Consider the following 23531-nt stretch of genomic DNA (forward strand, 5'->3'; position numbering starts at 1 on the left):
GGTTGAGGAAATGCTTGTGACGGGGGGCTGTGTTGTGGATGTTGTTTTGCGGTTCAAGGTTCACTTCCAGCCTTGGACTCGCTGTGTGTTTCTGTTGTCTTCTCCCGAGTTGTTCAAAGTCTGGGTCAGAACTCCAGAGTGGAGAGAAGAGATGGAGCTATTATCCGCGTATACTAATTTTATTTAATAGATTAACACTTCTACTTTTCACCTATGGAACTTACATTTTATGTAAGTGGCCTTCTTAATAACCTGCTTCTTTGTCTGTTGGTATGGTATAGTATCATCCAACTAAAATCTGACGGCATCAGGGCTTCAACTCTGATTTTTTATTCATCCTGTGTTTGTATTTAATATTAATGGATTCGTCGTTTGAGCTTTAATTTTAGGGTTTTTTTTAAAAATGGTGAAAAATGTAGAGCAGTGTTTCCCAAGGCCCAAAATGACATCAACACACATTCTTGCAACCAATCTTAACCATTGCACCTCTATAAGCTTTATTTTGTTTTTACAGAGGTATTAACATTAACCTTTATTTACTTAGTGTAGTATGACACTTAAAAAATCCTGCATCAAAACAACCACTGTGTTGGCTGGTATAGGACCCATACTAATTAAAATTAGCACCATGCTCAAAACATATACAGTGGGCCAGTGCTTCTACCAAGGGATTTGGGGTAAAACATTGCGACATCATGCAAATAGCATCTGACAACACTGTAATCAATTTGCACTTGTAAAAAGCAACATTTGTGTAGTTCATTAAAAAATGTTTTTTTATTAGAAATTGTAGTTTAAAACACAAATTGGTTCAACGTCAAGGTTTTTTCATCAAATTGAATATTAGACACCCACGTCCTTTTAACAAAAACAACCGAGTTCTATTGTCAGAGAAATTGTATCAAACACTTGAATACATTTTCTTCAAGTGTACACAAAGTTTAATATAATACATAAATATACTGAAATCCAAATGTGGTAATGTGGCAACAAATGCAAGGGCGCGTTCTTGACACAAAAGGCAAAACTCATTGATGCGGTATGCCATTTAAAGCTCCAGTGAGGAACTCTCTGTTTGTGTTGATTTTGGCGCCCCCTGTGGACAAAGCCGTACCTCTTATTTCTTTGCGGATTTTGTCCTGTTCATGCAAATCTCCTGCTGCTTTCTTTAACAGTCGCATGTATCACTCACTTTACATTTTCGTCCTGGAAAATGTAAACAAAGGCAGCGTGCAGTTTATCACTTTGTCTGACATCTACCCCCCCCGCCAGCAGTTTCAGGCATTAAAAATAACTATATAGAAATAATCGATCTTGTTGCTGATGGTTTGCTTTGCTTTTGTAGCTCATATAGAGTAACCAGAATTAATTTCAGTCTGTTTTACAGCCAGCAAAAAAGTCCTCACAGGAGCTTTAATAAATCATGTAAAGTTTTTAATACATAGTACATCAAAGTAAACCTAATAATATCATGAGGCTCATATGTATTTGATGCAGTCAGTCTTTACAGTATAAAAACACAGAAATGGAAACGACATCAAACAAACATCAAATGTCATCAAATACTCATAAATAATTGTTGTAGATTGTCTTTGCTTACTTAAGATAATTAGATATCAATGCTAAAGAGAGATTAAATTTGATAATCATCATAAGTTTTTAACACTAAAAATTATTTACACACCATTAGATTGTCAGCAGTGCAAGTCAACATCCTTCTGTGTTTGATGTTTCTCCACAAAAATTTTTTAATTTTTTATGAAAAGATAAGCACAGGCCCGAGGCAGTGAGACGGTGAATTTCTTCACAGTAACCACATGACTCTAGAGGACAGTCTGGTTGAAATGAGTCAAAGGGAGAATTCTGAATGTTTTCTTGATGAAAACCCCCAAAAATCAGAAGCAAGAAAATAATTTCATGGAGAAATTGGTGTTTTTGACAGAAACACTGAAGAAAGTCATGGGGCTTAGACCTGAGCCTTGGGGTTCTCCGTTTACAGGCTGGGATTTATTCCTTCTTCTTTGCGTCTTTTTACCTGCCTGCCTGATTAGAAATATTCAGTGCTGTGACCAGGTTTTGCTGAGGTGTTACACACAGTTAGCTCACCACATTGAGAGAAGGACTGTTTTTACTTCATTGTCCCTCATCCGTCCATCAGAACAGGCTGTATCCTGTGTAGCACTGCAGCCTCTCTGTTTTCAGTTTCTTCTCTTTCATTCGTCTGTTCTGGAACCAGATTTTCACCTGTCTGGATCAGCAAAGAAAAGAAAAGATATGTTGAAAGAGTTTATTTTAATATAAAAACAATTAGAAACACAGCAAATTTCAAAACACAATGCTTATGAAACATTGTCAACAACGTAGGCTACATTTTTGATTAGTTATGCATGAAGCAAGTGCCAAACAAATACTGTATAATAAGGGTTCAAAAAAAAAATATTATAAAAACATCCTCAGTTCTCCATAACTGCAATTGTTTAAATTTGTAAAGCCCATCTTGTTCCCTGAGCGTGGAATATTAATAAAGGGAACTTTGTGTGACCCGGAAATTGGGGGAAAATGTATTACCCAAGGTCATATCTGCATGTGTCCAAAACTCAAAGATATTCAGTATACTGAAGTGTAAGTGCGGACAAATATTTGACCATGCAAGCTCTACCCTAAATCCATCTGAAGTGAAATATATTTAAAGAAATGTTGCAGCTCGCACGCACCGTTCTGTGAGGCGCAGGAGGCGGGCCAGCTGCACGCGCCTGTCCTTGTTGATGTAGATGCTGAACAGAAAGGCTCTCTCCAGCTCTCTGATCTGCTGCTTGGAGTAAGGACAACGCTTCTTCCTCTTCAAGTGGGGCTCTGCTTAAGAGGGAAAGCATTAAGTAATAATAAACAGTCTTTATTTGTTTGTAAATAGATGGATTTAACTTTTAATTTAGGATGAATGTCAAGGTCAAAACAATGAGTTCAAGAATTTTACAACACGTTTGTGCCGTGAAGCCTAGTCTAATTAATAGTGTCATTACAAAGTGTAAACAATATTTGTATTCATTTAGATAATTGCAGTTTGTTTATCGTTATGGGCGAACCATGCTTAGTTAGGCCCACGTGCAAAGTTCAGTCGCGCGTACAACTAAAATTGGACCATTGCTGACATTATTGTGTAAATGTATAGGCTAAATAATCACATTCACCAGTTTTACAAGCTCATAGGACAATTGTTCAACCTTTATGGGAGGTATAATTACATGTATAAACTTTAGCTTCTATATTAAATTTGAGACGGATGATATTTTGAGGCTATTCTGGGACCATCAAATATATTCCCTTAGTTTCACACGTGTACTCAAACAGCACCATATAGGCCTGTATGCTTTGTTTTGACGAACTTGTCTCCTCCACAAAGAGAAACAGGCTAGAAAAAAAAAACAACAGTATGGTATTTAGCCTACTCTATTTTTAACCTGAACAAATGTCTCTAAATGACTATTCTTGAGTGCCCATTTGGGCCTGTTCTGGCTCCTGAGAGCATTATACGAGCCAAAATATTCAGTGTGTGTGAGCCAGTCTGCACAAAAGACCCAAACTATTGTAGGGGTTTTAAAACGTGTCCACGTGGTCTAATTAAGGTATTCAGCTATTTAACAATTTAGCTGTAATATGTAACTATTATGTAACTTTGACTTACTCGGTACATGGCCGTCCTCTCCTCCACTCCCGCTGGATAACGGCGCATCTTCCTCGTCCTCCTTCTCCTGCTGCGGTGACTCTGAGCCCGCCTTCAGCACGCTGCTCTCCCCGCTCTCATAGCTGGTCCACTCGGCTCGACTCGTTTCCATCTCATGTTGAAATTGATCCGCTTTTTGATCCACTCCATCTTTTGTATACTCAAAAAAACGGTCGAAAACCGGCGGTAGGATGCTGCTCCGTGCTGCCGGGAAAACGAGCTGTGAGTCCGGGTTGAAAGCGGTGAATCTGCCGGGGAAACTCAGCGGGTCTCCGGGAAACGCCTGCGGGGAGTAACGGGGACCAGATGCGCCGTAGAGAAGGTAGTCCTTACCGGGCTTGAATATGGACTCCGTTGGGGATTGTAAACCCTCGTGATAAACAGCTTCTCTCGGTAAAGTCAAGGTGGATGTCTGCGGGCAAGTAATGGGACGGTTCGCCTGGTAGAGGGTCCATTTCCACGGAGGGAGAGGAGGAGGATATCGCGGCTCATGGTAGCAGTTCCCCGGGTACTCTGACAGTCTCCTCGCTGGAGCGGGGCTGTAGTCCGGGATGGGTGTGCCGTTCTCCGTTAGGAACGGCGAAGAGATGGAGCAATAGTCCAAAGAGTTTGACGAATAGGTGCAGCTTGATAAATACATGGACAATTGAAATACTTTGAAATTTTACAGTTAGAAAACTTTGTAGGCTTAAAAAATACTATATTTTAACAGGCTGTGGTTTTGCCAGTGACCCATAAAAACCTAGAAATGGACATAAACAGGTCATCAGTTTCTCTATTTCTTTCCCTAAATGTGGAAATCATAATCAATTTAAACCTGATAAAAACCTAGCCCTGCATCGTGACCTATAAAACCTAAAAGTTAAAAACAGGAAACATAAATATGAAGCAAATAAGAAGCTTATATCCTCAGATCTTCATCACCCCCAGGACCACAGTTTCACCAGGAAAGAGAGAAAACATATCTTTGACCTTGAGCCTGCCCAAACTGGGTCTGCTGAGTATAATTATCTAAACATACAGGGATGGGCTCCACGTTTTTCTACAGAGGCCAGCCCCAAACACACACACACACACACACACACACGCACACACACACACACACACACACACACACACACACACACCCTTTATGGCGTTCTGTATAAAGCATAAATTATTGTGAGGAAATGACATACATGTAACCCTAACATGCACGGTTATGTCTTGTGCATGTATATAATAAAATAACTCTTTTCCAAGCGTAAAAGAAACCCATTCCCTTTGTACTCATGTCGATCCTCTAGCATGTGTGCAGGTCATAAGACCGCTTGGATTTGGGACTTTTCGAACCACAACAGATGTTTAAATCAAATCTCTGAGAATTGAATCGGAAAAGGGCGAAGCACACAAACAAATCTTGCAGGACTTCAAAGCGCAGTGTAGACATTTACAAGAGTTTTATCTTCCCTGAATGTCCATGTTTTTGTTTGTGCCCATGTAGGCCATTTATACACTTCTGGCTCTTATATTTAAATCACTATTAGATCCTCATTTCTCAGGACTTTTTTAATCTTATTTCTTCATTTATTACACTCCAGGTCATTTATTCTATAACAATGTATGCACATGTACATATTTACTTCTTATAGGCTACTGGATACTTGTTCATATTGCTTACATTTTATTCCAATCTCTTCCTATTTCCCTGTATATTGTGTGGTGCTCCCGTATTGCATACAATTCAAATTACTTCTACAGTTTTTTCCTCCTGCTCCTTGTTTGCATGAGAGCGACTTTAACGTCCCAGGGATGAATAAAGTAGTTCTGATTCTGATACAGTCCTACTGAAGTTTAGAATTGTGACAGATACTAAGTAAAAAAAGCTGCTTGTGCTCTGTTTTGCATCCACTTTTTTTTTTTTCCAACCTGTACCGTGTATGTTGTGGCTCTGTTATTGACTTAAAGTAAATACTGATTTGCAGACAAGAGTCATGTATTCTCTATTACTTAGTTTACAGTTCAAAGGACAATACATGTTGTCAAAGTTATTATAACATGATCTATGCTGTAATATTAAATATAAATTATGATACACTCACTGATTTATATGGTTTAATCTCTAATTCTTATCTAATTCTTATAATATCTTTAGTTGTGTATATTTCTATACCAAAAACAAGCAGCTTTCGCCTCTGAGCTTCAAAAACTAAATACTTAGTGAAACTGAAACTTTATGTGGACCTAAAAGTGATTCTTATTTCTCTTAACTTAGAACTTTATCCTGAACTAATTACTGGATTCTTTTGCATTATAATTATAACCAACCATATTTTACAGGCTAGCTCCTTGTCATTTTACACTGGTTTAATATTTACTGTGTGGAATACATTGTTAACCTTCTGCCCTCAGACTGTAGTGCCGCATAGTTCTGATAAATAAAACTTAGAGAACACAAAATGTTTCAATATTATTATGACTATAAATACTAACCTGCTGTAACAGTGGGAGACAGCACATACAGCAGCAGTAGTCAGATGTTTAACAGCTAATAATAAGTATTTAGTAGGAGTCGTACCAACAGCACACAGTGTAAACAATGACAATAATAGCTGTGAAGAAGTTCTCAGGTTACCTGTGGTCATGTCCATGATGGGATTTTCCTTTTTGCTGCTCAGTTAATACTGTATGTATCTGATCAGAAGGAATCATCTATTTCATGCACTCATGAGGACACGTCACTGTAACACATCAGCGTGTTTAAAAGAGGGGCCGTTGAGAGTTATGTTTTTGATGCTCTTGAAGTAGACTAAATAATGTGTTCACTCTGACACATCCTTTGATTAGCATGTAGAAGGCTTTTAACACACACTCACATAGGATAAAAAAAGACCACTCTTGTGCAAGTTAACATTTTAGAAATAAAGTTTATGAAATTAAAATATTAACTTTAACAAAGGGCTTGTGTAACCTTCTCTTCTCTCCTCCTTGTTTGGCCTGCAGAAAGCTCAGGTTCATTACTCCATCAGGGAGAGAGGAGACATGAGAACAAAGACAACAGACAGCAGGGGGGGGACGGCTCACTGGCTGACTATCCCTCGCGGCCTGTAGTGTCCTTTTCTTGTAAGGACAGAACAACACCACTGCTATGAACAATTTCTCAGAGAACAAATAACTCGTGATTTTCTTTCCTTTTTTTTAGACCCTTCAAAATAAGGAAAGCACAGGTGTCAATAATAAAATGGCGGCTGCTTCAGTCCTGCTGTTGTCGTGGCTTACTGGGACTTTAGGGTGGAGCCACTGCCTGTTTTTCGAAGGTACCAAAACTACATGTTTGTTAAACCAGTGCCAATCTATTGTTTTTACATATTACATTTTAGGATTGACTGTGGAACAAAAGAGTGCATCAGTCTGACATTATTATACTTAGCTTAATGTCAACCAGCCAGATAGGGCGCTTGTTGTCCTGCCTACCATTGGCTAATTCACTAGTCTTTGAATCATCTTAGCAGTTGAGTGACTGCATCATGGAAGATTACATGGTGGCTTTAGCTATGTTTAATGTTGTATTACTCTTTAACAACTATTAAATGCAATAATCTGATGTGTCCGTCATAGGCCTAGTATCAATGCTAATACCAAGTTATTGACCTTTTAATGTTTATTTATTTTTATTGATGCATTTTATTTATGGTTTTTCAGCCATGGCTTCCTGTCATTCTGCAAAAGTGACACCCAAGCAAAGTTTTCCTGTCCTGCACCGTCTTTAGGAGGAGCCTGGTGGGCTGCAGCACCACTTCAGGTAGCCTATTGTGTGTTTTGGTTTTGCTCATAAATGTGGCCTGTCGGACTGACAACTCACCACTTTTATTTGAAACATTTATTTATAGCTAAACCTAAGTCAGTGAACAAAGCAGCTGTGGTCCTAAAATGTGCACTAAGGTTAGATTTCGGTCCTCTCATATCACAAGCAGATGGACGACCTTAGATGATCTGCAACAGATCTCACAGATCTACAGTTATATAAAAACTTTAGTACTGCGGGGCGCTTTTCCATTTTATTGCATAATAAATATGTGTGCCTAATTAAAAGACTTTGGCTGTTTTTATGTTTCAGCTGGAAGATGCCTGAATGAAACAAATCAGGACTTTGTCCTAACTCAAAGGTCACCACTTTCAACCTGTTTTCAACATTTCCTCTGGTTTTTAATTTGATACAGAGCATACATGGTGAGTCACAGGAGCACATCACTCCTGTGCCAGGGATGGCCTTCAGTAAACAGGCTGTGTTGTAGCTGCAGAACTCCCTCTGCGTTTGTGTGTGCTGTCAGGTTGGATGTTAAACCCATTTAGGAGCAAAATAAAATAAATGCGATTAATAAGAGCAACAAATAATATTAATAAAAACAGTATGCAAACCAATGATTCCCTCGTTTGCTTTGTGCTTCATTATTCGGAGACACAGGGTCATAGAATTTATGAATGACGCCAATAGTTTAAAGCAAAGCCGCGTGCGATCTCGCATTATTTCTGCATTTTATCGAATCTTAAATGACGATCAAATTACAGTTGGAGCAAAACACGATGTGCACGTGGCCCTCATTTAGGAAAAAAAACGAAACGAAGACAAGAAAGATGCACGTGTTTTAATCATCCGAACTACACACCGTCCAAACTCAGTTAATGAAATCAAATCAGATATTGAAATACAGAAATTGAAACTCTGAACTCCGAGTCGGAAGCAATGTTTAATAATTAAAACACATTTTACGTGCATTTTTTGTGGGGGGAAACCCCCTAATAGGTAGACCTTTATTATTGTGAAGTCCGGAATTGGATCGATTTACCGATTCAGGTGTTTAAATCTGATCAATTATTTAACGTGCACCTCTATTACCGCTATAACGACCCTGGAATTGAAAGTGAAAACTTTTTAAATTGTAAACACATCGAATTTTTTTTCTTTGAGACCTGTTAATGATTTAAATTTAAATGATCGAATAGCCTATTCAGTTTTAATTTCCTTTTTGCTTGTTTTATTTTCATTCTAAGTAAACATATGAAAATGTTTGAGGGTTATTAGTAATTTTGTTAATTTAGATAGAATGCATTGACTTAAATTAATCGAAAATGCAGCAAAAATATTTAATTAAATAGAGCATCATGACGCATTTTAAAGGGGAAGTTTAGGGCACAAACTACAGAGTGCAAGTGAAAAAATATATATATATAATAATAAAAATGATATTTATACAATTTGTGAAAAAGTTAAATAAGTTTAAACTGAGCAGCGGAACAGCGGAGGCTTACCTGGTGCGTAAAAAGGCCGCGCAGCAGCAAATCCAGACAAACTTCACGGGCTGTGCGTCTGCGTGGACATCTGTCCCGAAGCAGGTGTCTGCACTATTCCGACAGACAAACCCTGACTGCCAAGTCCAATAAACTGTCTAACCACCCATACTAAAGTGTCTTTGAACCATGTGCCGTCCACTGAAATTGTTCAGTCAACAAAAGAGACGCAGGCAGCAAATGGTGGCGAGCAGGAGGCCTCTCATCCGAACTGTAAACACCTTTGAGCACTTTGGCCGGGAAACCACACCACTGTTATATGATATCACGAGTAGACTATTTGCCCATTTAACACAAACACACAACTAGCGGATAAATCATAACACAAGAACTAGAGCAAAGTTTTCACGGATTTTCCTCTTTTTCCATTTCATCATTAATTCCTTAGATTCTCTGAAAGCACTGATAGATAAACTTATATATTATACTTTCAATTCAGCCACCCTGCAGAAAAGTATTTATCTAATTAAGGCTCACCAAGAAAGATTAAATAACTAGAACTAAATCTATTACCAGTGTAAGAGAAGAAGAGAACAAATTCCCACTCCCTTTTTCCTTCACTACTTTAATTGACAAAATAAGACACTCACAGAAGCTACATATTGAGTCAGGCTACATTTACATGATATGATTACTGTTTGGTGTTCTTTGGCTTGTCAACATCCATTTGTCCCATTACTGTGCGGTGTGTCCCTGTGTGTGCTTTGCGTAAGTGGGGTGCTGGTAAATTGTCAAAAGTCGTCCCCTCTGTTCACTTTTATTCACAGTGTTTAATTTATTAAGGGTTAATGAAACGGAAATAACTTCTGCATCAGGATAACTCATCAGCTATAATATACATCAACACACATCCCCTTGTGTGTAAGTGTGTGTGTGTGAGGGAGAGAGAGGGAAGAGGGAGAAGATGAGGGGGGAAAAGAGAGAGAGTTTTATTAGGCCCATAACTCTTCAGTCTCCAGAGGAAGCTGTAAGCATTAAAGCTGAAGGCCAAATCTCTGCACACTGCAGCCTAATCTGAAACAGCCCAGAGGGGAGAAAGAGCTGCAGAATATTGGAGAGATTCCAGATTCACTACGTTTTCTATGATGTGGCAATGGAAACATGAATGTGCTGTATTTGTGTGTGTGTGCACACGCGTGCATGAGGAGCTGAACTGCCCCCCCAATTTGTTTTTGTTTCAATGCAATTTTTTTTGCTGCATAAGTCACTTTCACTCATAGAAAAACGCATTCATCTATGTGAGGTTCTGCTCCCTGCACCATGTGAAGGTATTAAGCGGTCTAAAAAGCTGCACCAGCTGTTAATCCACAGAGAGGAAGAGAAGGCTTTGTCAGAACATGGCCTACTACAGCTGTGAATGAGTTGCTGTTGGCTGCAGAATTATTGCATATATTTCAGAATTAAATATCTTAAAATAAAAGAACAAAGGGACATAGATACTATCAATTGTTTCATTAAAACTTTTGTCTCACCAAAGCTTAGTTACAACCTAATAAAAATGTATTATTCCCTGTCCAATTGATCAGCTCATGCTGAATGCTGCAGTAAAAAATGAAAGCCCTCGTGAAATAATAAAATTGCGACATCTAGTGACGACAATTAGACTTACACCTTGCCCACACTTTCCAAGTCTTCCATGGATTTAACTTTTCTTATTTGGTGACTGCTATTATTTTGGCCGACCTTTCATTATTTGACTTGTCTTAATGTAGTGTTTGTTTTTTAAATAGCCGTATGCAAAGTGTATTTCTTAAATGATCTTTGGCTTTTATTTATAGGATATTCACTTTTTGTTTGCCTTTACATAAATGCTATGTGAGTACTTATTATTTAATTTGCATATTTAGTGATTAATGTTTTCACCAATAATTTTAACAGCTTAAGTTATTATCAATAGATGTGATGATTAATAGCTGGATGCTGTCATGATTTCACGCTCCATTTAAAAGTCCATTAGATTACAACTATGCAGCATTATGTTTTGTGTAGCTCCGGTGTTAAGGACGATAGAACTACCCCAATTAACTAATGAATATCTTATTTTTATTATTAATACCATAAGTATTTGGTTTATAATTATAAACTCCCAACAAAGACAAAACCCTGTCATTTGGCCAAAGAGCCAGAAAAAACTACAACGCAAAGGTCTCTGGGAAAGATTAAACTTCTGCTTCCGGATTACGTCATTCAAAATAAACGTTTGTTACGTCTCCACGCCGCGCCAACTCTCGCTTGGCAGTTGGAGATGACAGTTGAGGTGGCAACAAAAGTCTGTTGTTTGCTTGTTTCTGCGCTAACTTGACCTAATGAGTGGTTAACAGAAACGCCGAACAGCACCCCATGTAAGTACTAATTTAGATTAGCGGCCGATGGAATGTTAGAAAGCTTACCGACAGCAGAAGACATCCATATTAGTCTGTTATTGTTCATGCATTAGCCTGCTAAGTACAGCAGTTAATTTAGCATATACTTTGTGTCTGGTTCTGTTTATTAAACACCAAATGCACATTTAAAGCTAAAGCTAAGTTGACCGATGGCTCCTCTGTCTGGTTTTACAACATTTATGTTGCCTGCTAGCAACTGTGAGTGTATTTAGTGACGTGATGAAGCTGCTAACATGTAGCTAGCTAACCTAGCTAACGTTATAACTCTACAACTATGTTGCTTTTTATTTGTCTAATGCGAGAGGACAATGCTATAAAGGGAATTAACTTATTACCCCTGACAACAACAATTGGTTTGCTGTAAGAGGGTGCTCTTAGAGCAGGATAATGCTATAGAGTAGTAACATTTTTCTGATGACCCCCCTGGGACTATAACCTGTTTTACCACTTGTAGTGGGGGTGCACCTCTATTCCTCAAGGAATGTGCTGGAAACGTTGTTGCCACAATTGCACAGTATTCAGTCTCTTTCTCTATCTATTTATGTGTGTTGGCAAACTCATGATAAAAACTTCAGCACATTTATTGCTAGTTTCCCATTGTCTTTTCAGCAAACTGCTGGACTGGCAGCCAAGACCTCTCAACAGCAGCCATAAGTGGACTGCGTGCAGTGTGTAAAACATGCTGAGTCATATTTTGATTGGTTGTATGTGGTCAGAAGACAGACCACTCTTTGATGTCATCATAACCTTTGAGTAGACGTTGCCCTTTATGCAGAGAGCTGAAACAAGAGCTGTTTGTTATGATCTTTTACTTGCCATGTAGAAGGAACAGCTTTCAGTGTTGAATATATGACGTAATATGTTGTTTGATCTGAAGTCTGCCAAAGAGACTTTTTCCTATGTTGTATTCTTTGAGTAAGTATGTAAGATGCGACAAGCAAAGATCTCCCTAGTAAATCCACAATAGAACAACAGCCACCTTTGTGTCCAGTTGTTCTATCGGCAGCTTGCCAAATCCTATGATGATGTAAGAGTTATGTAAATGTCACTGTGGAGCTTAAAAGTGATGTTGTGGTGATCAGCAGCATAAATCCTCTAACTGTGCATGCAAGAGAAGTATGCTGTTTAACAAAGACTTTCTATTCCACAGTGAACCAAAGGAAATCACAGAGGGGACTGCAGTAATCTACAGCCATGGGGGCTCTGATTTCCAGATGGAAAGTAAGTGGATGAGAGAAAATCAAAAGCACATGCAGCAGAATAATACACTTCATACTTGTGAGACAAAACTTTTGAAGGTTTCATCAAATCTTAATATCTCAATGAATGTCAATTTAAAGGTGATGTTTCGCAGATAAAATAGGTTTTATCGGCTGAGGCTAATCAGGCAGAGAGCTCAGTCTGACTTTTAAAAGGTCAATTAAAAAGTGAATACGTCTGACTTCAACTTAAAAGCCAAAAAGTTATTTCTGAACACAGTTTTATAGCAGATTTTCTTGTGTTCTACTCAGGGGGTGACTCTGTTTGAGACAATTTGGGTGTGTGAGCCGTCAGCAGACTGAACCCTGTGCCCGAGCTAGATGAGATTCATATACTATTTTTAGACATACTGGGGGAGTCAAAGAGAGAGAGAGAGAGAGAGAGAGACACGGCAAGAAAGAGTGAGCAATAGGAAGTGAAAGCCTTGGTTTTAGGGGGGATACACAAAGGTACAGATGTAGAGAAATGTGAAATGGTAAATCACATTTACATTTATTTATATGTAGCTTAGGGATGCATGATATTATCGGCACGTTATTGGTATCGGCCGATATTGGCTTAAAAATGAACGGCCAACACGCTGATATCAGCCGATATAATTAACTGATAAAATAATGGGCTGCTGCATACTTGATTAAATGCCCGACCTCGGCGCAATGTCCCCGGCGCGAAGATGACCTGCGCGGCGCGGCGCGGCGCAGCGTGATGGCGTCACGTGTGTCTACCTGCAGCATGAGAGAGTTAGAAGCCAAAGTGTCCGTGGTGTGGAAGTTTTTCAAAGTGTCCGAAATAGATAGCAACACTGCTATTTGCAATGACTGCTCAGCTTCGGTGATGCGAGGAGGAGCCAAGGCAAAGTCTTTCAACACTACAAACTTGATTAACCATCTCAAGACCCGTCACCTCGACCGTTGTAACAAATGTGATAAGAGTATCACCATTATACTGTACGCTAATTCCAATACAGAAGAGAGTTGATGATCTCTGCAATAAGGTGTGCGGGAAAAAAATATCGGTATCAGTAATCGGCTAAATGAGTTGTAAAATATCGGCATATCGGATATCGGCAAAAAATCCAATTAGGTGCATCCCTAATGTAGCTGATATTTGATAAGTTACAAGTGGGTTTGTATTTACAGGAACAGGATGGATGTTTCCTGACAGATCAACCTGTCCTGTTAATTGTTCTGATAAACCTGATGATGATGATTTTCTGATCTTTATCCTAAATCCAGACAAAGCCAACTACAGTTGAGCAGCTGGAGAACCTTGACAAGGTACTTACTCAACATTGTATCAGATTTTATGTACTCTTGTAATGATTTTAGCACATAAAATCAATCCCATGACTTTCACACTTTTAATTTGAGTTTTCAGAATAAGTATTTAAATAACCTTTAACCTCCACTTTCAGGATATCAAAGACCTGGAGGAGTTTAGAGCCAAAAACCAACGTCTGCAAAAGGTAAAGCCTGCAAAACATCCAAGATGTGCAGCGTTTGTACTGTTCTAGTTTCTTTTTCCTCATCGATGTGTTTGTGTATGCTTCTGTCTGCAGCTGTGGGTCGGCCGGTTGCTTCTCTACTCGTCGGTCCTTTACCTGTTGATCTCTCTGACCGTGTACTGTCTCTACCTGCCTGAACAATGGCTGCAGAGACTAGCAATGGCCCTGCCTTTCTTCCTATACCCAGTGCTGTGAGTGCTCACATTGTTTTACAGTGCCCTTTAAAACCTTCTGCAAAGTTCACACCTGGGAACACAGCAATGTAAATGTCATCTTACAACTTTTTTAAAATCGGTTTCTTCTTGTGTGCTCTGTCTTCAATATTGTATTATTTTCCATGAATTCACCTTTTCTCTCTCTTCATCAGGGTTTGGTTAATCAGGAAGCTGTTGGTCTTTCTCTTTTCCAAACGCACTGAGAGGAACAGTGAGTTGTCTCTAAGTCACTCTTTTGCACATAGCTTGATAATATGTCAAATATAAACCACTTTTGATCTTGTTTGACTATGTTCTCACTCAAGATAAGTGAAATCCCTGTAAGTAATCAGTGTTTCTTTTTTAGATGATAAACTGGAAGATTTAAAGACTGCCAAAAAAAAGATTGTAAGTGACTAAGTCTTCACTGTTTACATTTCATTCTTGCATTGTTTCGGACTTGTTCTGAGGTAGTTTGACGGTTATTACCCTTTTGTTCTCTTCCTTAACCTCACACTCAAAATGCAAAATGTTGCATGACTCGTCAGACAAGAACTGCTGCTCATTTGTCGCTGGTTTCTTATGCTAATGGATCATTTCAACATGCTTAGAATACTGCAACTTTCGCTTCTCAAAGTTTAGGTTAGGATATTTCAAGATAAATCATCTTGGCTGAATTTATCCCCAGCGACTCGCTGTTTTCAAACCAAGAGACAACAATTAAGTCTGCATGTAAAAATAGAAAGTTTCCCTGTTTTATCTTTGCAGCTGGAGGAAGTGATGGAAACAGAGACATACAAAAACGCTAAACTCATCCTGGAACGCTTTGATCCCGAAGCTAAGAGGAAAGCAGTGAGTGCTTTTTCATTGATTTATCTAAGGTTTCCGTACTTTTACCTGAGATTGTGTCTGTTTTGCTAAACTACAGCTGCTTTTGTCTGTTTGGTTTAGGAGCTGGAGTCGACTCCAGTGCGTCCGCAGATGACTCCCAGGCCAGGACAAGGTACAAAACACATCAATACACAACAGAAAGATAAAGCTTCAGATTTAAAGTCTGTTAAGTGGTGTTTGATGAAACTCGGGCCCAGAATGACCAGAAACAAGAGCTACAAGAACGGATTAATTGCCACCAGAACACAATCATTAAAGGACAGAGAATACATTTTGTGATGAATTCCTCTTCTCTTTGCAGAGATTCGACAAAGAGGGGTGCCAATGAGACCCATGCCAATGGGCACCCCAGCTGCAATGGCAATGACTCCACAGGGTGCAAGGCCCACATTGGGACCAGGAGGTACACCTGTGGGTAAGGGGGCAAGCAGAGATACTTAATGTTAAGTATGATGAAGTGTCACAGTTTGTAAGTGCATCAACTTTGATGCTGGGTCCACACAGCCGCGAGAGCTTCTAAGTTATATTCTTCCATCAAATAAAAATTACGAGTCAATCTGTCTTTGCAGATTCTCACGCATCCCGGTCATGGACAAAGTCAAAGTTAACTGGAAGAACAGCAAGTCCAGTTGACTTTGACTTGGTCCTTTTTAGACATGTGTCAGTGCTGTTATCCCGTGTTGATCTCCCTACAGAACCTGTTCCTCTCTCAGCTCCAGGAGGACCACCGGAGAGATCTGCTCTGTCTGCCTCCGTGCTCCAGGGGGCAATACCCAGGACCCCCTGCTCCCCTATACCAGGTGTAGGTAGGTTCAAAAGCCTTTGACTCCATCTGTGTATAAATGCTTTTAGGTGTGCATGAAAATAAGCATCTACTGTAGCAGGACATTCTGTTTGTTGGTTTTGTGAACTTAATTTCTAAGGTTAAAGTCTGCATTGTATTGAGGCTGGCAGAGCTGAGAATGGCTGAACACAGCAAAAGTCTTTGAACTGAATTGAACCTCGTATCTAAATATAACACACTGTATAATTTTGGAATCTAAAAGAGTAACTCACGTGTGTGTGTGTGTGTGTGTGTGTGCGTGTTTTGCAGGCATGCATCCACCAGGTCCTCCATTAGCAAGACCCATCCTGCCCAAAGACAGGGGAGCAGTGGACCGAGTCATTGAGTACCTGGTAGGAGATGGACCACAGAACAGGTGAAGACCTTTTGTGACTTCAAACCTTGATCTAACTTGGAACCCTTGATCACAAACATGTACTAGCTTGTTTACTAGCTTCAGTTTACCTTTGATTGATAAACACAGTATATGCTCTGAGGTACGTGTGTCCTGGGGTTATCAAAAGTCCTATAGGAAACAGGCTGATGGAGATGAGGCAGGTCAATGGAAATACACTTTTAGCAAATAGCTCCTGAAATGCACCGAACATCACAATGTTATTATATATCCCTCTTACCCCCTGTCCTTTCTTCCTATAGATACGCTCTGATCTGCCAACAGTGTTTCTCTCATAACGGCATGGCCCTCAAAGAAGAGTTTGAATATCTTGGTAAGAACAGAACGCATGACTGCATTTAATGAGACGATGCATCTCAGTTATGAGAGAACGTGGTGTAACTTTAGTTTTAATGGTGTCAGAAAGTTATTATAAGGCTAAGTTTTTATACAGCCTCTCCTTTTAAGTCTTTGATTCATTATCATGTTTTCTATCTCCTACCCCCCAGCTTTTCGATGTGCGTATTGCTACTTCCTGAATCCTGCCAGGAAGACGCGCCCTCAGGCTCCAAGGCTTCCAGAGTTCAGCTACGAGAGAAGGCTGCGAGCAGAATCACGCTCCCCTGCACCAACACGCCGTTCTGGAGCAGACTCAGAGGAGAGCCCGCCCCCCTCTGGAGGTACTGTTACACACAAATACACTGAAGAGCAGCAAGAAAGACCAACTAAGACCGGCTCTCCTCAGGCCTTAAATGAAATTAAATAGAGCAGTGCTGAAGGAAGCGATGCAAAGCTCTGGACAAATACAATATCTGTGCTGCTTCTCCCACGCTGGGAGAACAGTCGGACATTGTCTGATCTAAGATTTTTATTCGGTACAACAAAATGGTCTGATCATAAGACAAGAAGGGAATTAAAAGAACCCTCGAGAGAGACCTACAAACACACTCACTGTCATACTCACACCATTCTGTGCATCTGTGTTACTTATCCAGTTTCCTAACCGCCCTGTGTTAAATGCTTCTTAGTTCAGTGCTCCAGTTGACCTTCATCATTTGTTTGTGTTTGATTATTTTCTTAACTTTAATGATGTCAACTTTCATCCCGTTTTTAGTTGTTAATGAGCAATGAGCCAGAACAAGGTGCGACACAACCACAAGCTCTTTGTCACTTTGTCACACATAAAACTAGCATCTTTTTTTATCTGATGAAATCAGTTGAAAATAATAAATCCTTGCAAATTTTTTTGGGTGAAGACAACTGCCTTTTTGACACAGTCCAACTAGTAACCAAACCAGTTGCAGGAAAATTTGTCCACACATTTTTTTGCTTGCTGTATGGCATAGCAGGTGAATAGCAATGAGGCAAGTAAAACAGTGAGCAAAAGTCTCCTAAATTACAGATAGGTACAACGAATGCTCGCTGCAGAGTAAAAGCAGTGACAATAAGATTGTGTTGCATCCATCAAAGTCTACGTTCATTGAAGTTTCTCAGCACTTTTCCTTTGTCAGACCTGTGAGCACTCTAACAGTGTAACATAACAGTAATACATTATAACATCAGTGGGTTTAACAGTGTGATCTTGCCTCTAGCCAAGGCTCCGGCATCGTGGAATTCGGTCCACAGTTTCCGGATCCAGCAGAGTCCAAAGAAACCTCAGAGCCGACCTCTGCAGAGTCCAGGTTCCCCTCCTCTCCCTGCATTGATTTGTCTGATCTGGCTTAATTTAAGCTAATTTGATAGATTTGATTATCCCAGAATGGGGTCCATTTTCTTGTCTGTAGAATCCATAACATTGTAGAGCTCAGCCTATCCCCAATCTCTAATCACTATTACCTCTAATCAAACTAAAACGGCAATGGGTGGTAGCAATCAGTGGTCGTCTACACCAGATCTGGGTTAAATAGTGTTTAAAAATCAATTTGGTCCCATTTAGAGATTTAAAACTCATCCTTCCAAATTAAGAGTATCACTAAAAGTTGTGTGCTTTGACTGACAGCTGATACAGTATTGTCTGAATTATCCTGATGAATCAATCCTGCACATTTTGGTTTCTATAATTGTAACACTATTAAAAAAAATACACTTCTTTGACTTGGATCTGGTCTCCGCTGTGTGTACAAAATATTTTATATAATATTTTTTTTAATAAGTTGTAATTGTATGATTTTCTCTCCAATCTATACTGTTAATGTCTCTAAATAAGTAAATCCCGTAACTTTTGTGCATATTTGTGCATACAGTGTCATTTTGCATCTATTTATTTAACCCCCATTCATACAGATGCATTGTTAGGGTAGCTTGGTTGATTTTAATATCATAGCTCTGATTAGGGCTTTTAATCTGAGCCTCTGCAATCTCACCCAGTCCCAGTATTAATCAGCATGTGCAACATCTCTTTTCTTTTGCATGCATGTGTTCATCCCGTAAAATTATGTCACATCTGTACAGGCACATTGAATTCAATTGGTATTGTTAAGTAAGTGATTCTCGTGCAGAATTACCTTTTATTATTTTTATTATTTTTATTTTTGTTTACATTTTATTACAAACAACCTCTTGTAATTAGTCAGTGTGGTCCACAACAACATGTTAAGTAACCTAAGAGCAGGGCAGCTGATGTAACACCCATCAACTCATGGAATATTAATAGTTTCTAAATGGGGCTCCAATCCTTCATTTACCACGGTCTTGACTTGTGATTGTTATTAATGTAATCAAATTAATCTAAAATTCTGCAAAGAATGGTGCATTTAAAGTGCTAATCTCAGATTTCAGATTCGCTCTCTTTGGCGGCCCCTATGGCAAAAATACAGGAATTATGGGAGCACACTTCCCAGATATCCAGACAGTGTCACATGTGTGACGTCCACGGTTGGCTCTGGTTGTAACTCTTGATTTTCCTCGCTGACGGTCGCTTTCCTTTTTGGACGGTTTGCCTTCATCTGAGCGTCGAATTTGTTTATTTTTCTTTGGAATTTAGCTTATTTTTGAAGTTGTATCTGTAGTCATCGACCTTTTTTTTGGTTTGTTCAGCCATAGTAGATTACTGTTTACTCGCAACACTTGCAGAGACCGGAAAAGCAGCCGCTTAGCTCCGCCTACCCTCTCTGGCAGACCAACCACTGCTGGGTGATGGAAAACGCGTCACTAACTGGGCGCCGCAAGTCGCACCAAACACCCAGTCCATAATAATACTATAAAACTGCAAATGCAAAGGCTTTTATCAGTGGGCCATAGGCTCAGTCAACATTGTGTTACCTCATTTGGCGATAGATAGTGACTGAACAGACATTTATTTAAATGAAAATCTTCGAGATTATTACTTTTTAATGTATGAATATTGTTTTATTTCAGATCTACACTGAAACATAAAAGCAGTGATTCTATCTAATGTTTGTAACATGTGCCTGTTACACCACAGATGATTGATTAAGGTTGTTTGTGTTGAAGAGACATTTTCTAGTTTGAATAATCTCTCGAAGCTCTTGTGTTTTACCTGTTTTTAAACCTACGTTAACCCTAACAAAGGGAATGGTGACATTTTTCTTTGATTTCCTTCTGATTTTTAACTCCCAACAATCAAATCATTTGTTGAATTACAAATTCTCTTAGGTGCTCGCCTTTTCTGTCAGTCGCTCCGTCTCTTGTTCTGACTGTTTTATATACATGTCTTACACACACATCTTCTCCTCAGATGAGAAAGAGATGGGAGAAGACAAACAGCCCACTACAGAGGTAGAGAGTGAGAGCCAATCCGAGGAGCAGCCTCTGCAGCAGCAGCAGCAGCAGCAGCAGCAGGAGGAAGAGGAGGCGGAGGGTGAAGAAGAAGCGGTTCAGGAGGAGGAAGAAGTGATGGAAACCGAGCAGAGTCACAGCGCCCCCTGTGAGACAGAGCCTCAGTCGTCGTAGTGTCAGAGGGTCCAGGAGAGGACCAGAGACGTCTGATCATTCTGTTGGAACAAAAGGTGTCGGTTTGGGCCATGATAGACAGGTGGCATTTTAAAGCAATATAGGTGGACGAGTACTTTAATGAACAAGAAGTTAATGATATCTTTAATTGCAATCAAAAACTGAATCTCCTCTTTGTCTTTGTCTATGTATATTTCAAATATTCACTAAGACGGAGCACACAGACTATGTAGATGATATTCTTGGTAAATGGTGTGTTTTCCTGTTGAAGAACACGGTACAGTACAAAGAAAATCATATTTAAAGGTAGAAATTTTGATCCACACTGCCTAAAATGTTGCCAACATATCATGGCCTTAACAGTTTGATTGGTTGTTTGGAAGGTGTTGGAGTGATGATTGTAGTTTTAATCTTAAGGCTGTTTCTGGATAGACTAGTGGGCTGCTGGTACTGTTCTTTACGTGGTAACTGACCGGGTTTATTTATCAGTATTCTTGGATTTATTTTAAGCTATAAGGTTCTTTAAGGTTTTAGAAAGCAGGCTGCTGTATGATTTGTTGAGAAAAGGTTAAGAATTTTAGATAAAACTTCTGGTTCATAAATTGTTGGTCCTCGACACCACACTGTGGGCTATCTGTGTTTAATGCTTATAGTTAAATATGATGCAAATTCAACATTTGGGATTCATCGTTTTATTGGATAGTTTAAACAAGGACTTTCATCAAGCAAAGTACATCTCTGTTAAGACAAACCTTATATCACGAATCATGTTTACAGTATATTCAGACAAGTTTGCCACCAAGGGTGCTGCTTTTGCTTTTTCATTGCCTGTTTTTAATCCTCCATACAAACTGTTAGCCTAAAGTTTTGGATACATTTGTTATACTCACATTTTATCAAGCCCAAATGCATGTAGACATTTTATCCTGCTGAAATTTTAAACTGGACTTGTGGTATTTACCATTAGAGTTCCCCCAGAAAACGCCAGTGTAGGATTTCCTACAGGCTTGGAAGAGGAGGGTTAAGTGGTGCAGTTATCAGCTGGTTGCAATCTGCAACCTCCCCACTAGATGCTGCTATAACTTAATCACTGCTTCTTTAGATGTCCAACTCATTACTGCAGTTACCAGGAACACTGTTTGCAGCACCTTATGATTTATCTCACCTCCATCACCAGCTGGTATGTTTTTAAGTAGGCTATTTTAAATGTGTGGAACAAACAGACCCTTTCTTATTTTGATTAATAGTTTTTCCTCAACAAGTGTTTTTACAAATATATATATATTATTTCTGTTAGCGTAAGCTAACTTTTTAGCTTGAGGATGGATTTTTTGTGAAGGAGTGATGCTACCACTGAAGCCGTCTCTGAACAAACTGAACCTTTAAACATCGGGCAGGTGAAAGAAAAGAACAGACTGCAGCTAAAACAATAAATCCTTTATTTTGGTTGCCAATTATAGTTCTACATAAAATTATCATTTGCCAAATGCACTGTTGTTTTATCTGTATTTACTGACTCCATTTGCACTGAATTTCTCTTTGTATTTATTTGGCCATGTTGTGTTTTAATCTGTTCAGGTATTGCTGCACTGTTTGGTTTTAGAGGCGAGATGAGTGAGTGCCATGTTACTGTCACGACGACTTAAAAGACGAGGTCTGGTTTGGGTTGTGTAGCCTTCAGGTTGCTGCAGATTAGTTTGTTTTAAAGTGTTTTTTTCCTTTATTAATTTGTGTGGTCTCACAGAGGAACCTTGTGCCATCACAATGTGTGCTACTGTTAGCCTAACTTCAAATTATATAATGTAATCTGCCCTGTGTCCAGCTGCTGTGGTAACAAAAATGCAGGAGGTTTAAGGTAAATTAGTGCAGACATTTAGTGTTTTGGACAAGAATCTGTTCTGATAAAGTGAACCAGAAGAATAGTCAGTGTCTATGCAAACCTCAATATGTTGTAGCACCGGTGTTGTACTTAAAATGTGTTTAGTTTTGGATATAACAATATTTCTGTGTGTTTTGTGTGTTTAGTTTTTGACCTCAAAACCATGCAACTACCACGAAACAGAAGTTATTTGTAGAGGTTAGAGCCAGCATTCTGACTCTTTACACGGCAGAAAAAGTGCTTTTGGACCGACAAACCTTTGTTGAATGTTGAGGACAGACCATGTAATGCATTTAATGTTGCCTGACTCCACAGCTTGAAATTGTGATTTTTTTTCCTGCTATTTCCCTCCACCAGGCAGCTGTGTTTACAAAAGCAAAGTGATGCATCATGGTACCTGTGCCTGCTTATTGTCTTGCGTTAACAAACTTTTCACTCCCCTTTACACCTGCTGGTGAAGAAATTGTTAAAAATTTAAAGAAACTGTAGCTGTCTTTTGATATTTAAAAACTTCATCAAATTGTCTCTAACACTGACACATGAATTCTGTGTTTGTGTATTTGTAGTTCTGTTTTTCTCTGCTTGATTTATCACCTGTTTTTGGCAATGCTGGTTTTCATTAAGTGTGCGCATGGCACGCCTGATAAAGTTTTTTAAAAGCAAAATGGATGTAATAGTTTTTGTGTGTTGGCTCTTGTATTCTGTTCATGTTCACTTCTCAGATTAATTTAGTTTTGGCTGTTTAAAAAAATATTTGTTTATTGTTAATTGGATGATTATTTTAATTGCTTATTCATCCATCCCTGTGTACTAATCAGGGGCCACAAAACTACATACTAGAAATAAGTGGTTTGTCAAAGAAATGACCCACAAAGTGCACAATCACAACTAGGTTAAAGGCCAGCTAAATAGAATTAAAGAGCCATTTCGCCTATTTTCAACCTCAGTCCTATCATGCTATTATGGGGAGCTAATGCCATTATGGTAGAAAAGAAAAATGCAATTTGGTTCTGTGCCTTTAGAGGACACTACCTGCTTCTCCAATGAGCCCTGGAAAACCAGGAGCCAGGCAGCTTGCTAAACTACACTTTCTCAATCTAGGACGCCCACCTCTGATGTCATGTCTCGTTCAGATCATCAGGTTTGAAATGTAGACGTCAGACATGAAGATTTTTTAGACGATCCACCGGTATATTCTTGTCGCATTTCGGATTCTGTACCGCTCTGAGCCATTGCCTGCA

The 23531-nt window shown here is 39.2% G+C and overlaps 2 protein-coding genes across 5 annotated transcripts; one reads left to right on the forward strand and one right to left on the reverse strand.

Moving 5' to 3' along the window:
- Positions 1-2154: 2154 nt before the first annotated feature.
- LOC138588165 (homeobox protein Hox-D11b-like) lies at positions 2155-4361 on the reverse strand. Its single transcript, XM_069658068.1, has 3 exons — positions 3683-4361; positions 2709-2853; positions 2155-2248 (listed from the first exon to the last, which is right to left on the reverse strand). The coding sequence occupies exons 1-3, from the start codon at positions 4359-4361 to the stop codon at positions 2155-2157; spliced, it is 918 nt and encodes a 305-aa protein (XP_069514169.1).
- A 6932-nt stretch (positions 4362-11293) lies between these two features.
- Positions 11294-22955, forward strand: lnpk (lunapark, ER junction formation factor). 4 transcript variants are annotated; one of them, XM_069659121.1, is made up of 16 exons: positions 11294-11391; positions 12584-12654; positions 13929-13970; positions 14108-14158; positions 14252-14388; positions 14565-14623; positions 14759-14799; positions 15160-15243; positions 15343-15394; positions 15584-15697; positions 15996-16088; positions 16376-16481; positions 16763-16833; positions 17009-17179; positions 18092-18181; positions 20197-22955. In XM_069659121.1, exons 2-16 carry the CDS (start codon positions 12628-12630, stop codon positions 20409-20411), a joined length of 1353 nt encoding a protein of 450 aa, XP_069515222.1. In that variant the 5' UTR covers positions 11294-11391; positions 12584-12627; the 3' UTR covers positions 20412-22955. The 4 variants fall into 4 exon arrangements, with proteins under 4 accessions (XP_069515222.1, XP_069515223.1, XP_069515224.1 ...); XM_069659122.1 differs by having other exon boundaries at positions 15584-15685; XM_069659123.1 differs by lacking the exon at positions 18092-18181.
- Positions 22956-23531: the final 576 nt, after the last annotated feature.

Source organism: Semicossyphus pulcher, unplaced genomic scaffold (assembly GCF_022749685.1).
Source record: "Semicossyphus pulcher isolate SPU_LCO1_2020_fin unplaced genomic scaffold, fSemPul1.0.p SCAF_12, whole genome shotgun sequence".
NCBI classification, from domain to species: domain Eukaryota; kingdom Metazoa; phylum Chordata; class Actinopteri; order Labriformes; family Labridae; genus Semicossyphus; species Semicossyphus pulcher.

Bases quoted from the DNA above. Each gene is read 5' to 3' on its own strand.
- lnpk (XM_069659121.1), top strand. From the start codon at position 12,628: ATGGGGGCTCTGATTTCCAGATGGAAA. The intron at 12,655-13,928 runs GTAAGTGGATGA...TCCTAAATCCAG, and splicing joins CTCTGATTTCCAGATGGAAA to ACAAAGCCAACTACAGTTGA. The intron at 18,182-20,196 runs GTTCCCCTCCTC...TCTTCTCCTCAG, and splicing joins CCGACCTCTGCAGAGTCCAG to ATGAGAAAGAGATGGGAGAA.
- LOC138588165 (XM_069658068.1), bottom strand. From the start codon at position 4,361: ATGTATTTATCAAGCTGCACCTATTCGTCAAACTCTTTGGACTATTGC. The intron at 2,854-3,682 runs GTAAGTCAAAGT...CCTCTTAAGCAG, and splicing joins AGAGGACGGCCATGTACCGA to AGCCCCACTTGAAGAGGAAG. The intron at 2,249-2,708 runs GCGAGCTGCAAC...TTGCTGATCCAG, and splicing joins CGCCTCACAGAACGGTGCGT to ACAGGTGAAAATCTGGTTCC.